Here is a 13495-nt window from a genome sequence, read left to right as displayed (position 1 = left end):
CCAAAAGTTTCTTTTATTCTGGATCAGTGGTAATCTTACTCTCATCTTTTGTCCCTTCATCATGTAACCACAATGCTGGGTGCCCATCCTCTATGAGCTCACAACTGAGAGGGAGAGATACCTTAGAATCTATTAACAAAACAGACTACATGTGATTTGATGATAAACACACAGATGCACCAGAGAAGGGCTTCTGGAGAGTGGAAATTCCAATCTGTGGTAGGGAAAGTATTCCAAGAAAGAGGAGAGTATATAAACACAGGTATCACATAAGTCAAAGAAAGAAACCACAAGGCAAATTTCACAGGCTAGAGTAGATTGACGGATGGAAAAAAGTTGATAGACAAGAGGCCAGCAAAGGAAAGGAAAGTAGTATTAAGGGGTTTACATTCCAAGTGAAGGAGTTTGGATTTCATACCATTGTTTCATTACAGAGATTATTTCATACCAACCCCTAGGCTGAGCTTCATCTACATCCCTACAAATTTTCATAACAGCACCACAAATTAATTATTCCTGACCTCCCCATTAGTGACAATCTTATGCTACCTTAGTCACCATTATAACACCAGAACCAAGAATGCGACCTAGTGCTTCAAACATGTAATGCTGCCTGGCCAAAAATAAGCTGCCCATAGCACCAAGCTGACAGTGGCAGGGTTTTAGTTCTAACTCCTATCTCTCTGATTTCAAGACTATTAATCTACTGAGGCTTTTAAGTTGGACAATGATATGATCAATGTCATGTTAGATAGGGACAGGAAACAAGATTAAGGCAAAGAGAGCAATCTCAAGGTTACTGTCCCATTTCAGGTTTATAATCATTAGGGTTAGTATCACAGTGGAAGCAATGTAAATGGAAAGAAAGGGCAGAACTGAGAGGCTATAAAGGAGTAAAAAGCAAGAGTCTTGAGAGGGGACAGTTTCATAGGGAAGAACAGTCGTATCAATGAATTTCAAAAGTTTTAAACCTGGAAAAATGCTCAATGCTTTACTATTTCAAAAAAAAGTAAAGTCAGAGTAAGGGACTAATTTAGGGGATAAGATGATAAAAACAAATACAATACAATCAGCAAGATAAGAAAATTACTTGGACACTGACAGCTGTCTCTCACACATGTAGAATGATCTAGTTTCTTACCCGAATGTCTTTTGGATGTTCCCCTTCAGCTATCCTAACCATCCAGAGAAACTTGTTGATGTCATCACCAGAATAGCCAATAACTCCTCCAAAAATAACCAAAACATAATCTACATCCAGACTCCTCATGATTTTATAGGCTGCTGATTCATTTGAAGACATAGCTTTTCCCACCTATAGAATAAAAAATGACAATGTGTGTACTTAGTCCCATAGTACACTAAAAATAAAAATGAATGTACATTGGACAGGATGCACCTCAAGAGTTTATTTACATGGAATTCTTTCTAAAGAGATGATCTGCTATGAATTCAACAAATTTACCAAGATCTATAAGCACCTCACTTACTATAACCAATTATAGCAGGAATGTCAACATCTGAATACATGTTCTAATATTAATTAAAGCTTCATGAAATTAATATTTTAATATAAAAAAATACAATTTCTCATAACCTCAAGGCCAGGGATGACCAGCAATCTAGCTGACGCAAATATTTTCTTCTTCTCTGTCTACCAGATGATTAGCTACAATGCTAATACAAATAGAACTCATTTGCTTAACATCCATTATCTATTTAAAATCTTTAAAGAACAGAGAGGTGATTACCTTAATTTATGCAAATTACTTATTTAATAGAGTGAACGTAATTTACATGCCCATAAAAATGCAGTACATTTGGCTTTATATACTTGCAAATAATTTTAATTTTAAAAATGGAAAATAAAAGTTAAATAATACTTAAAAGTTCCAGATTTTACCTAATTCTCCAGTGAGCTAAGTTTATCATGTGATATGCCAGAAATCAGCCTACAATTCTGAATATTTAAATAAGTAGACACCATTCTTAAAAACAAAGTATATTAGCATACCTTGAATTCACTTTATTGAATAAATGTGTGAAATATTATTTTGAGAATTCAGCAAGCAAAGAATACTTTTACCCACATTTTCCCTACTCAAACACAAAGTGAAGCCTGATTGCTAAGTAGTAAATAAAGATTTGTAGTTTTTAATCTTTTGTTTATCAAATGCTTACCAGTGCTATGTGGCTGTTATTCCAGGTGTTATTATCCACCAAAGTAGTTCTGTTAGCCATTCCAGCTATCTGATAGCCATAATCCCACCAAGACATCACTCGGGCATGTTCATCTGTATTTTGCCTTAGCCAAAAGTAAGCTTCTCTAAAATCATCTAAGATATTCCTGGTGCTGAAAAGAATCACAATATTCTTTTAAATAAGATCTTAAATGTGAAGAGGGTCACTTAAAATCTTGAGGGGCTAAGCCATTAGGTAATTTCACATTTTAAAAGCCCCAACAACAGGGGGGAAAAATCCATGAAGACCTAGACTAGTGCTTTTTAAACTGTAATATGCACACAAATCACCTGGCCATCTTGAAAAAAAGCAGATTCTGGTTTAGTAGTTCTGGGGTGGAAGTGTCCGTAGGGAGGTAAAAGAAAAACATGGTGGATTCAAATGCAGAGCCTCACAAACATCATTCTATCTTTGAATTCTATCTTTTGAGACAGAAAAAAAGGGTAGGTAAAAAAATCCTTTTATAGCCAAGTTGCTTTCTTTTTATTTTACTTTATTTACTTGAGAGAGAGAAGAGAGTGAGAGAGCACAAGCAGGGGGAGGGGCAAAGGGAGAGGGAGAAGCAGACTCCCTGCTTGCTGAGCAGGGAGCCCAACGCGATGGTAGGCTCCATCCCAGGACACCGGGATCATGACCCGAGTCGAAGGCAGACACTTAACCGACTGAGCCACCCAGGTGCCCCGCCAAGTTACTTTCTTACCCATCATGATTGTAAGAGGCCAGGACCACACTTGGACTGGAGTAGGCGTTGCTTGTGACCCAGGTACAGTGGACTGCAAACATCATCAGTAGCATCAGCATCAACATGGTGACAATACTTTTTATATTAGGACCTAATCCTTCTTCAGTTTTTTCCTGTTCAGTTACATGTTTCCTCACTTTACCTGCCTGAAAATAGAAAAATTGGTTAAACAAATCAATTATTTCACTTGTGTCATTAAGACATTCAGGGAAAATGTTGGGAGAATGTTAAATCAATTTAATTCTTTGAGAAGGAAAATGTATAACCATCAGGTATTCTTGTGTGGGTGGTATGTTTTCTAAAAGTTATCAAGGTAGATTTTAAAGTCAAATGTGAATGAGAAGGATTTCTGGGACTATACCCAATTCAGGAGCTGATCACAAAGCAAAATACTTCTAGTATGAAACTTTTGAACCCAGGTGCCCTTATGTTTTACTTAAATACAAAGGGAGAAAACAAAACAAAGACAAAGGAGATAACTTTGGTTATCTCTAAATATTTGGCCTCATTCTGGCAACCTTTTCTTATAAAATCTGAATTTATTATCCTGAAAATGGCAATGTCCACCTATAATTCAGATTGCAGGACTTTAGTATAGGGAAAACCTGCATTATCATAATCTTCTAATTACCAAAGCCTCAAAATAACAGGTTTGTTATTTTGTTAAGATTACAATCTTGTTAAGATTACATTTTTGAAAACAACAAGAAAATCCCACCAAAAACTGAGTCACAGGTTCTAAATTGCAAGGCTAGTTTTAAAAAAACCACAAAACATAACAACCACAAAAGCAACAATGTGCTTTATTAACACAAATCTGCATGAATTCTATTGGATCTATAAAAAGGAAAAGAAGAACTTCAAAGTTAATACTTATAATGGGAAGTCTCATTGCTTATTGGTATTTAAAAACCTAGTGAATATTCAAATAGTGAAGTTTAACATGGCCCCTGCACAAGGATGACACGCAAATTCAGAAACATTCCGTATTTTTTCATAAAAGGTTCTTTTTTGCCCTGCTCATGAAAATAAATAACATGGGATAAAAAAAAGGTCATCCAAGACAAGTGCTCTTACAAGTCTTTTCTATACCAGCACCAAATATAATCCTGCTGTGTTATGTGAGAGGGTAAAAGTAAATTACATTATACCAGACAGCCACCTGTTACTAACAAACTAGAGGCTTTTTTTTTTTTTTTTTAAGAAGGAAAGAAGGGGGGGAGTATACACCCTCCTCCCAGCTGGGGGGGGGGGGGGGGGGGGGTGGGGTGGGGGCTAGAGGGAGAGAGAATCTTAAGCAGGCTTCATGCCTAGTGTGGAGACTGATGGAGGGCTCAATCTCATGACCTAAGCCAAAATCAAGAGTCAGACACTTAATCAGCTGAGTCACTCAGGTGCGCAAGAAGCTTTTTTTTTTCTTTAAACGCACTTTATTCCCTTTACTTTTCAATCAACCAAATATTTAAAAAGTTTAAAATACAGACCTAAAGGATTAATGCTTGTACACATCGTTTCAGAAGGGTTTAGAGTGTGCTAAATTTTGTGTAATTAAGTAGAGCACGAGGTTTTTAACTCTCAAAAGTGGAGGGGTTTCAGATAAAACCTGACCAACAAAAAAAGAGAATTTCTTCTCTGATTACACTGTATTTTCTTATTCTAAGCTAAAAGACCAAAAGACCAAACAGGGCCCAAATGTTGAGGCAAATAGTAGAGACCAACTAGAAATGTCACAGGTTGTCTAACTCCTTGTTTAATCATTTTTCTTAATATGTATAGTTCTTACCATGGTAGAAAAATAAAGCACATAAAATTTTTAAAGGCCTTAGATGCCCACCTTATCATACAAATTTCCTGGGTTTCTTTTATCATCCTCATCACTGCTGTCTTCCACAGGTGGGTTTTCCCTTTTCATGTCATCCCCCAAATAGTGCTCAAAAACATTCGAGAAGGCAATTGCAGACAGCATACAGACGACCGGAGTCAGAGTCAACATCAGCCGCACCATCACTCCAGCAAAATAGACAGCACTGATTGCATACAGAGCAACTGCAAAGACAAGTTCGCTTGTAACACTTCAGAAAATGTCCACAGAAAACTGAATTCAGTATTTAATACTACATTATAAACCAAAGCTAAAAAAGAGACACACATCCATAAAGAGCTAATTGTTTTTAAATTGATAATACAGACCAACTGATTTAATAGTCATATTTAGAAATTATAAGGCAGTTGACTGAACACTACATATCAACAGTTTTAGGTTAGTATATCATGATTCACATTTAATTATCATGGGAAAGATGACAATTTAGTACTTGTCAATAGCATCACACATTAGAAAATCCATAGCTAATAGACAAAAACATACTTGGTGAATTGTATTATTAGGCACAGTAAGTTTACAGAATCAAACAGTCTATGAAAAGCCAATGCAAATATCTGGCATAAAGCCTGCTTTAAAGTAGGAATGGGATGAAAAGAATATAATTTATTAACCAAAGGAGGAACCTGTAAAGTTACTGCCAAGAGACTTAAATTTTTGAAAGTAATTTTTAACAGTCAAAGCCTTCTAGATAATGTGCTAACCAAGGGAAAGGCTCCACCAATTCTGGCTAAAGGCTCTATGACTTTCGAAAGTCAGTGGTCATCAGAGCTCTTTTGCAACTAAATTTTTTTCTGACCACAGATTTATTATATCATATTCTTAAGTGTACAGCTCAATGAATTTTTACATATGTGCACACCTATGTAATTACTACCCATATCAAAATATAGAATATTTGTATATCTCCCTCAGAAGGAACCCTCATGCTTCTTCCCAGTTAATAGCTGCCCTCCCTCCTCTCTATCAAAAAAGGTAATCACTATTATTTGAACTTCTAAAGCATTAATTCGGTTTTCTTTATTCTTGAACTTCTTAAAATGAAATTATATAAAAATGTTCTCTTTTGTACTGGCTTCTTTTATTTACCCATGCTATTCTTTTATTAAATGCTGTGTTACATTACATTGTACAAATACATCAGAATTTATTTGTCTGTTCTACTGCTGATAACCTTTGGAAGGTTTCTAATTAGGGGCTATTATGGATAAATTTGCTATGTACATTCTTAAACATGTCCTTTGTTGGACATACACACTTATTTCTCTTGGGTATATACCTGGGATTGGGAGTGCTGACTAATGAGGTGGGCAAAATGTTTAAGCTAATTCTATCATTCTTCTGAATGAAAGAATATTAACAAGACCTTATCCAAAGTCACTAATCTATATAAACAGGACAAAAATGAATGTTATCCTCGGTTATAACTCATGCAGGTGCTATTTTTCTCTCCCGACTTTACTCTAGAATAGTAACTTGAGTGTCACTCATGGTTCATACATCATACTTGCAGAAGTTCAAGTGTGCATGTTACAAATCTTTTTTAAAGTTTCAGGTTTTAACACATACTTCTTGTGATGACTTAATCAAGTAAAGGTCTTTAGTATCTGCTTATTTTGTCTACTTATATCTTGAATGTCAAATCTTAAACACTTGGCTTTAAAATAGTTTGAAAATACCACCTTGTTAGTTTGAAATAAACACAAATCTATCAGTGAAGAGGATGTTAACTTAAAGGTGATTCCTACTCCATTACAAAATGACTTTACACTGAAATATGGACAATGGATGAGGCTGTGAACTTCTTCCTACTTAACCAGATCTAATTCAGAAAATAGACTATATTGTCAACAAAGTTATAATTTCCAATTCTCAGCCACAGACTATAGTAACATTCATCTCTCAGAAAACATACTCAATTGAATGAAAATTTTATATAACTGTTCTAAATTAATTTAAAACATTTTAATATGAGTAAATATAATGCAAATTAACTGAATTTTTCTTCACTAAACACGCAAAATGAGAGAGGAAATTTATCTTGAATATGCATAGACTCAAGCAAAGAAAAATAAAACTTTAAAGTGATAACCTCAGTAAAGAAAATAAATAATTGTTCCAAATCAAAGTATTTATTAAAAATCTCTTACCAAATACTCTTTCATCGTTGATATTTTTAATGCAGAACCATAGGCCTGCTGGGAAGGTACACACAAGAATATGTAGATCAAAGAAGAAAGATACCCAAGTCGTAGGTTGATGTTCAGACACTGATGCAATAATTGGAATGTGTATTTTTGCATACCTGGCATTTAAAAAGTTAATATTGTTTAAAATTAAATAAAACAGGAGTTTCTTTTAGATGAAGAAATTTCCTTTGACTATAAATATGGTTCCTATCCCCCATCCCTTCTTGCTTGAAAGTATATTCCAATGTAACCTACAAATGGAAATAAATCTGGTCTACACTGGTAAACTAAAAACCAATATGCCACTCCTAAAATTGGAAGACTTATCTAAAGCCAGTTATAAAAGTGTTGGCTCTGACTTTCAATACAAAAATCTTTGTTCAAATACAAATTTTCTGCAGTTTTGCTTAGCTCCTATGTTTGTTATCAACAAGTTTCACATCTTTTAGACTTATTACTAGCAGAAATACCTTATCCTGTAAAATACCATATTGCCACAATACCTTTCTTAACAAGATGGCACAAAGGCAGGGGAGGGAAACTGAAAGGACAGGACAAATTGCTCCTGAAATGCCCTGAGATTCCAAAATAGTCAATTAAATAAGAATGACTTATAAAAATTTGACCTAGTAATTTAACCTCATCAGAATAACTGTCTACAACCAGGGTTCTCCCTCAAACTTTTTCGTGATCCACAGGCTGATCTCTTGAAATAGGTGTCTAAATGTTAGCTTGTCATTTATACATAATTTACTTATGCCTTTAATTAGACCTGGGCATGAGCCCTTTTGGTATTGTATCAAGCAGGCCCAATCAAGAAGTTGTTTATTGGCAGGTTTACTGGGCCACATAGGGAGTAATAAAGAAGACAAAGAGTGGGAAGAGAGATAAACTATCATCAACAGATTATATTCTTATCCTTAGGAAAACATTTTAGACACAAAAAGTTTTACTGAACTGGTTGACTAATTTAAAACCAAAATTTTTTATTAATTCATTTTATAATAGCACTCTTTAAAAATGCAAAAATATCCTCTAGTGTATTTGATAGATTAAAAATATCAAGAACTTAATGTGTTATTAGGGAAAAAGTTAAATTTTTTCCTCATAACTACAGCATATGGGTTTATAACATAGCACCTTAAGAATTAAAAATTAAGTATTACTTAAGATGGAAACTGAATGGTTAAAAGCAAAAATCAATTATTAAAAGGGCACAAATGTTACCTGCAATGTTTTGACAAACAAAACTAAAATAAGGAGTTGAACATGTAGAACAGAAATGTATGACTTATATATATCATACTAAAGGTGCATTCTAAGAAACAGGAGTTTTAAACAAAGATAAATTCCAAGGGATGATTCAAAATTTATTAAACTAGCATATGCTAGGTATGTCAGAAATGTTGCCCAAGTACTGACAGAGATACTGAAATACAGCAACAGAGGAAAAAGGTATTTTAAAATAATATTAGGGCAAATAACTTATCTGCACTTACCCCGTGTCCCACAATGAGTAAAACCTGCCACTCCATGGTGCAATGTAACCTTGGAAGGAAAAATGTAGAGGAAATCAATCTGCCTTTTTATTGTTTATGTTAACTGATTGTTACGGACTAATGTAAATTAATACTAAAAGAAGTTCAGTTTTCTTTTGTAGGTGACAACATATTTCATATAGCTGGCAGTCAGATAAAATAAGGGTAGTAATTATATAAAAACAAATATCCATGGAGATCACATTTCCAGAGAAATACAAGTTGATAGATAAAATTATAGAAAGTTTTCCCATTCTCCTTTAAACTTCTAGTTGACTAGTAAAATAAAGCTAAGACATTAAGATAGCATTTGATAATTTAAAAAGGGGGAAGATGTCTAAATTATCTAATCCAAATTTAGATAAAGTGCAAAGATGATTTTAAACATTCTTGCCTTCACTCTTGTCAATTAATCCTTCTTGATTTTGAGCTAGGCAAGTACATTAATTTGACAGATGGAATGCCTTTAGAGAGAATCTGATTTGTTTCTAGGGACTATTGAAGTTCAGGATTAGAAAGTCACTTGGAATCTAGACACAGATGGAAACTGATTTGGTTGAGTGTTTAAAAGTTGGAAAGAGAAAGAGTGTATGCACACAGAGTAACGGCAAGCTTACAGTAGGTAACACTGGAAACTCTGAATTTAAGTACTTTGGGGCTATTTATCTATCAAGAGAAGGATGCTTGAAAGTGTATTTATCTGGGACTGAAGCATTAAAGTTAAGATACAGTTTAAAAAAAAAAATTACAATTTGTAGTGCTATTCAGATTTTAGAACCTTTGACTATTATTTTCATATTGTTCGTAAAGACTACCACCACAGTATTTAACCTAACCAGGATAAATAGAAAATGTACAAAATTTGTAAAATAATTACCTTTTTGAATAATCTAAAGACAAGATTCACAGTCTACAGGTGATGACACCTACCTGTATAAGTCAAATAGATGACACTAAGGAACACAGCACCTGCAGCTAGTGATACACCCAAAAAGAAAAGGGTCTGGAACTCTTGTTTTGTTAATCGGTCTCTCAGATACTGCAAGAAAGCGTAAGCTTGCAGCAATGCAAAGACACCTAATTAAAGAAAAGGGTGATATAAATAATCAACAAAGCACTTTTCCAAAGATACTTAAAAAGGTTAATTTGAAGAGCTTCTTAAAAATACCCTGTATCATACATATCAAAGCCTAGTCATTTCATCTAACCAACATTTCCTTTGTCAAAAACACTTAAAAAATTGTTTTACATTTTTAAAAATGATCAGAATCCCTATATATGGACCAGATACGAAAAATCTCATTTCCATAACTAGAGCCTATTAATCCATTAAATTCCTCCCTTGTCCCATATTTTAGTAACAGGTTTTCTAGGGGTAAAAAAAATAGAATTGTCATTACAAAAAGAGTCCTTAGATTTACTGAAGGATACAAATGACTTGGACCAGGAGAATCCTGATAGTTACTCTTTATGATTGAGTGATAGGATGTGACCTTAGTTACACACTTATATAAGATTCTAAATTACTGAATATAAGGGTGAGTGCTAAGATAAAATTAGAGCAGTAAGAGCAAAAAGTATTTAATTGTTAAAATATACAAAACATAATACAAAAGCACTAGGTGTAAAACTAAAAGACATGAGAGAATCCTAAACCCATATGGCATATTGATTTTTCTTTTAAAAAATTTATTTTTCAGAATTTTAGAATTTTAACCATTTTAGAATGATTAAAAGTTAAGTATAATCATAGATTTAGATTTTAGGAAATATAATAACCCATAAAACAGAAAAAGTCAGGTGATTGTGTATCTTTACACACATTGCTATAAAGGATTATATACTCAAAACTGGATATACATTTCTTACATATAAAATTACCCGGTAATTTTATAATATCAAATTAGAAATGTAAGTAAAAGTATTCATAAAGTGCTATGTAACAGTAAGGTGTGGGTTCTTAACTTTTTTGGGGCTGGAGTTCAAGATTCTAACTTAGAATCTCATAAAAGCTATGGAATATCATATCAGATATTAAATATACTGATAATTTATAAAATGTTGCAAATAACTACCCACAGGAAGTCTGTGGGTGTCATGGACCTTGTGTTAAGAATCTCTGTTAAAGTTTTATTCAAAGGTCTCCCATTATCTTGTTAATTGTGACCTAGATTAATAATGGCAAAGTAGTCTGCTCATATGGAAAGGAATGATATTACTTCATAATCAATATAAAAGTCATTAATTTCAGTTAGTAGATAAAATATTTTAGGGAGATGTAAGGGACATAAAAATAAAATGTTCCATCTAAATTTGCTGAAATGCAGTACACTCAGTGTAGATACACTGTTTAATATTTGTTTAAACCAAGCATATGTTATTTAGTATTTGCAAATAACATGGATTGTGCAAAAAGGAATATTTTCCCTTTTCAAAACAACAGTGCTGGGAAAATAGGCACATTTGGGAACACAGTATCAGAAAGTCTCCATAAAACTCTATGACTTCATATTTTATAGTGGCAATGTTTTAGAACCGTATGATGAAAATTAAAAAGAAAATGAAAAAAAAAACTTAATTCCCTTGAAGACTGGCTGGTAATACATTCATATATTCTTTAGAAAAAGGAAAATACATATTTTTTCATACCAGCAGCTGCCATGTGTTCACTTGTCCTGATTGGCTGGAATCCCACAAAGGGTATCTGCATGGATAATATTAAACCCACAATGTAGAAAGTGCTATATGCTATAAAGACAAAATAGGAAACAAGGATAATTTACTACTACCATTAAGTACTTCAAACATAAATGTACACAATAGCTCACATTTTTAGCAAAGTTTTAACTAACCTTATTTTAAGAATAGAATCTTGAAATGACTGCTCTATTTGATATATATTTGCTGGTTAATCGCATATTATAAATCATGAAAATTCTTTCTACCAATCTTTAAAGTACTTTATTTTGTAAAATATCACTTAGAACAGTTTAGAAGACTGGTGCTGCTTTCCTTTTCCTAAAATGGAATCAAGTTCAATCTATCAATAATAATTGACATGAAATATATAATTATTTATATATTTATAAATAATTAAAAACTATTCCTACTGGCATTACTCTGAAGCATGACCTAAAGAATACCGATCCTCATCATATATAAATAGCTGCTATCGTCTCAAAAACTCTCAAGTATTCCACATCCTTTTTATAGTCTGACACTTTGCACAGTACCTCTCAGTAAGAAACAACCCCCACCATGTCTGTCCACCAAGTTTTCTGTCATAAAAGAAGAAAAAGACTAAGTATACAAAAGTCAAGCCATAAAACAGACTAGTTTCTGAATTTACTAGGGTCTAATAAAGGAAAACTATTTGCTCTTGGCATTGAGTGAACTATAATATTCTTGGCTTATATAAACATAAATGTAGGGACATGGGGGAGGGATTAGAATTTGTGTAATAACTTGTTTTGCATTTAGGTGTTCACAGATCACTATTTTGATTAAGTTCATTACAGAGAAAGTTAGAATTAGGAATCATTATAATTGGCAGTTATTTAGAAATGAAGATAAAACCCATCTCAAATAAGTTAATATGAAACTTATTCCATTTATAATAAAAGCTTATTCACATTATTTTATGAAACACAGTCCATAGTTGTTGGCAAATAAACTACTCTATTAGGAAAAAGACTGCGGTGTATTTAGGAAGAGAACTGTTATAGTTTATCTATCCATATTCTACACTGTATGTAGCACAGCATTCAGCATACACTTCTCTTTCCCCCAACTCAGCTGAGAAAGAATGTTTATTTGCTTTCAAAAGAAACCCATCTATGGAAGGTAAACCATGGGCTAATGGTTCAAATGTTAAGTTGTCTCCCAAGCTGTATGGTAAGAGATGACTACAGTGTTACGAAAAGGGCTAAGAAGCTCAAGTAAATTTAATAGGGAGGACCAGTGTATGTGAACAGTTTCCAATATGCTCAAGATAATGGAGAACTGGTTGTCTAGAGGAGACTACAAAAGTAGTCCACCTAATAATGCACATTCCAGGAATATTAATTATGGAATGGAATTATCCTCAGTGAGGTACTTGAACACAAATGCATAAAAGTTAAGTCTTTTATTATGTGACTTAAACTGTCAATCAATTTGGTTAATGGGATTTCTAGTACCAGCATGTTTCTATCAGTGTTGTGTAAACGCACTGGCAAAGAGTCACTGAGGCAGAAACAGAAAAAAACGGAAACAAGTGATCTTGATCTTGAACACCTACTTAAAAAATTTCAGTTTTCTCACTACAGAATGAGGGTTTGGACAAAAAGATTTGTAGATCGACCCCCACCCTTACAATAATAACCTAAGATTCTATGACCAACAGGCCTTACTAGACACCTACTGCCGAGAAATCAAGCCCTAGACAAATACTGAACACACAAAGGCACACTAAAAAGGCCAGGTCTGGGAAAACCTTATGTCATTTATGTATTTTATTTAGAGTTAAGTCTACTTATGTCCAAACAGCATCATCACCTCTTAGGCTAGATTTCTCTTTCTTATAAACACTAATGAACACTGAATGTTATAATACTGTCACAAAATTTGTATTAAATATGATAAATGGCACATGATGAATAAAAAATAAAGCCTTTTTAAAAAAACTTGAGATATTTATGTATAATCATTTAAAAGTGAACATTTTAGAAGTATTTAGTACATTCACAATGTTATGCAAATACCACCGCTCTCTAGTCCCAAAATGTTTTCATCACCCCAAAAGAAAACCCCACACTCATTAAGCAGCTGCTCCCCATTCCCCCCATCCTAGTGCAAGGTAAACACAAATCTTCATTTGTCTCTATGAGTTACTAGTTTGTTCTAATTGCAAAGGCAATATGTT

General features: G+C 33.5%; 1 protein-coding gene and 1 non-coding gene across 2 annotated transcripts in view; one reads left to right on the top strand and one right to left on the bottom strand.

Annotated features, from left to right (window-relative positions):
* Positions 1-13495, bottom strand: part of STT3B (STT3 oligosaccharyltransferase complex catalytic subunit B) — a 99095-nt gene that overhangs the window by 8948 nt on the left and 76652 nt on the right. The window contains exons 6-13 of the mRNA XM_032408849.1: positions 11242-11340; positions 9523-9669; positions 8554-8602; positions 7016-7170; positions 4818-5029; positions 2942-3129; positions 2182-2353; positions 1142-1315 (exon numbers count right to left, since the gene is read on the bottom strand). Coding sequence (XP_032264740.1) covers positions 1142-1315; positions 2182-2353; positions 2942-3129; positions 4818-5029; positions 7016-7170; positions 8554-8602; positions 9523-9669; positions 11242-11340 — 1196 coding nt within the window. The remainder of the gene's footprint in view (positions 1-1141; positions 1316-2181; positions 2354-2941; positions 3130-4817; positions 5030-7015; positions 7171-8553; positions 8603-9522; positions 9670-11241; positions 11341-13495) is intronic.
* On the top strand, positions 3879-3977 carry LOC116635368. The gene has a single exon (XR_004300150.1). It is a non-coding gene; the product is annotated as a U6 spliceosomal RNA (small nuclear RNA).

Source organism: Phoca vitulina, unplaced genomic scaffold (genome assembly GCF_004348235.1).
Source record: "Phoca vitulina isolate PV1807 unplaced genomic scaffold, GSC_HSeal_1.0 scaffold10, whole genome shotgun sequence".
NCBI lineage: Eukaryota > Metazoa > Chordata > Mammalia > Carnivora > Phocidae > Phoca > Phoca vitulina.
Note: the sequence above shows the minus strand (reverse complement) of the source record. Positions and strands in the feature narration are given on the sequence as shown.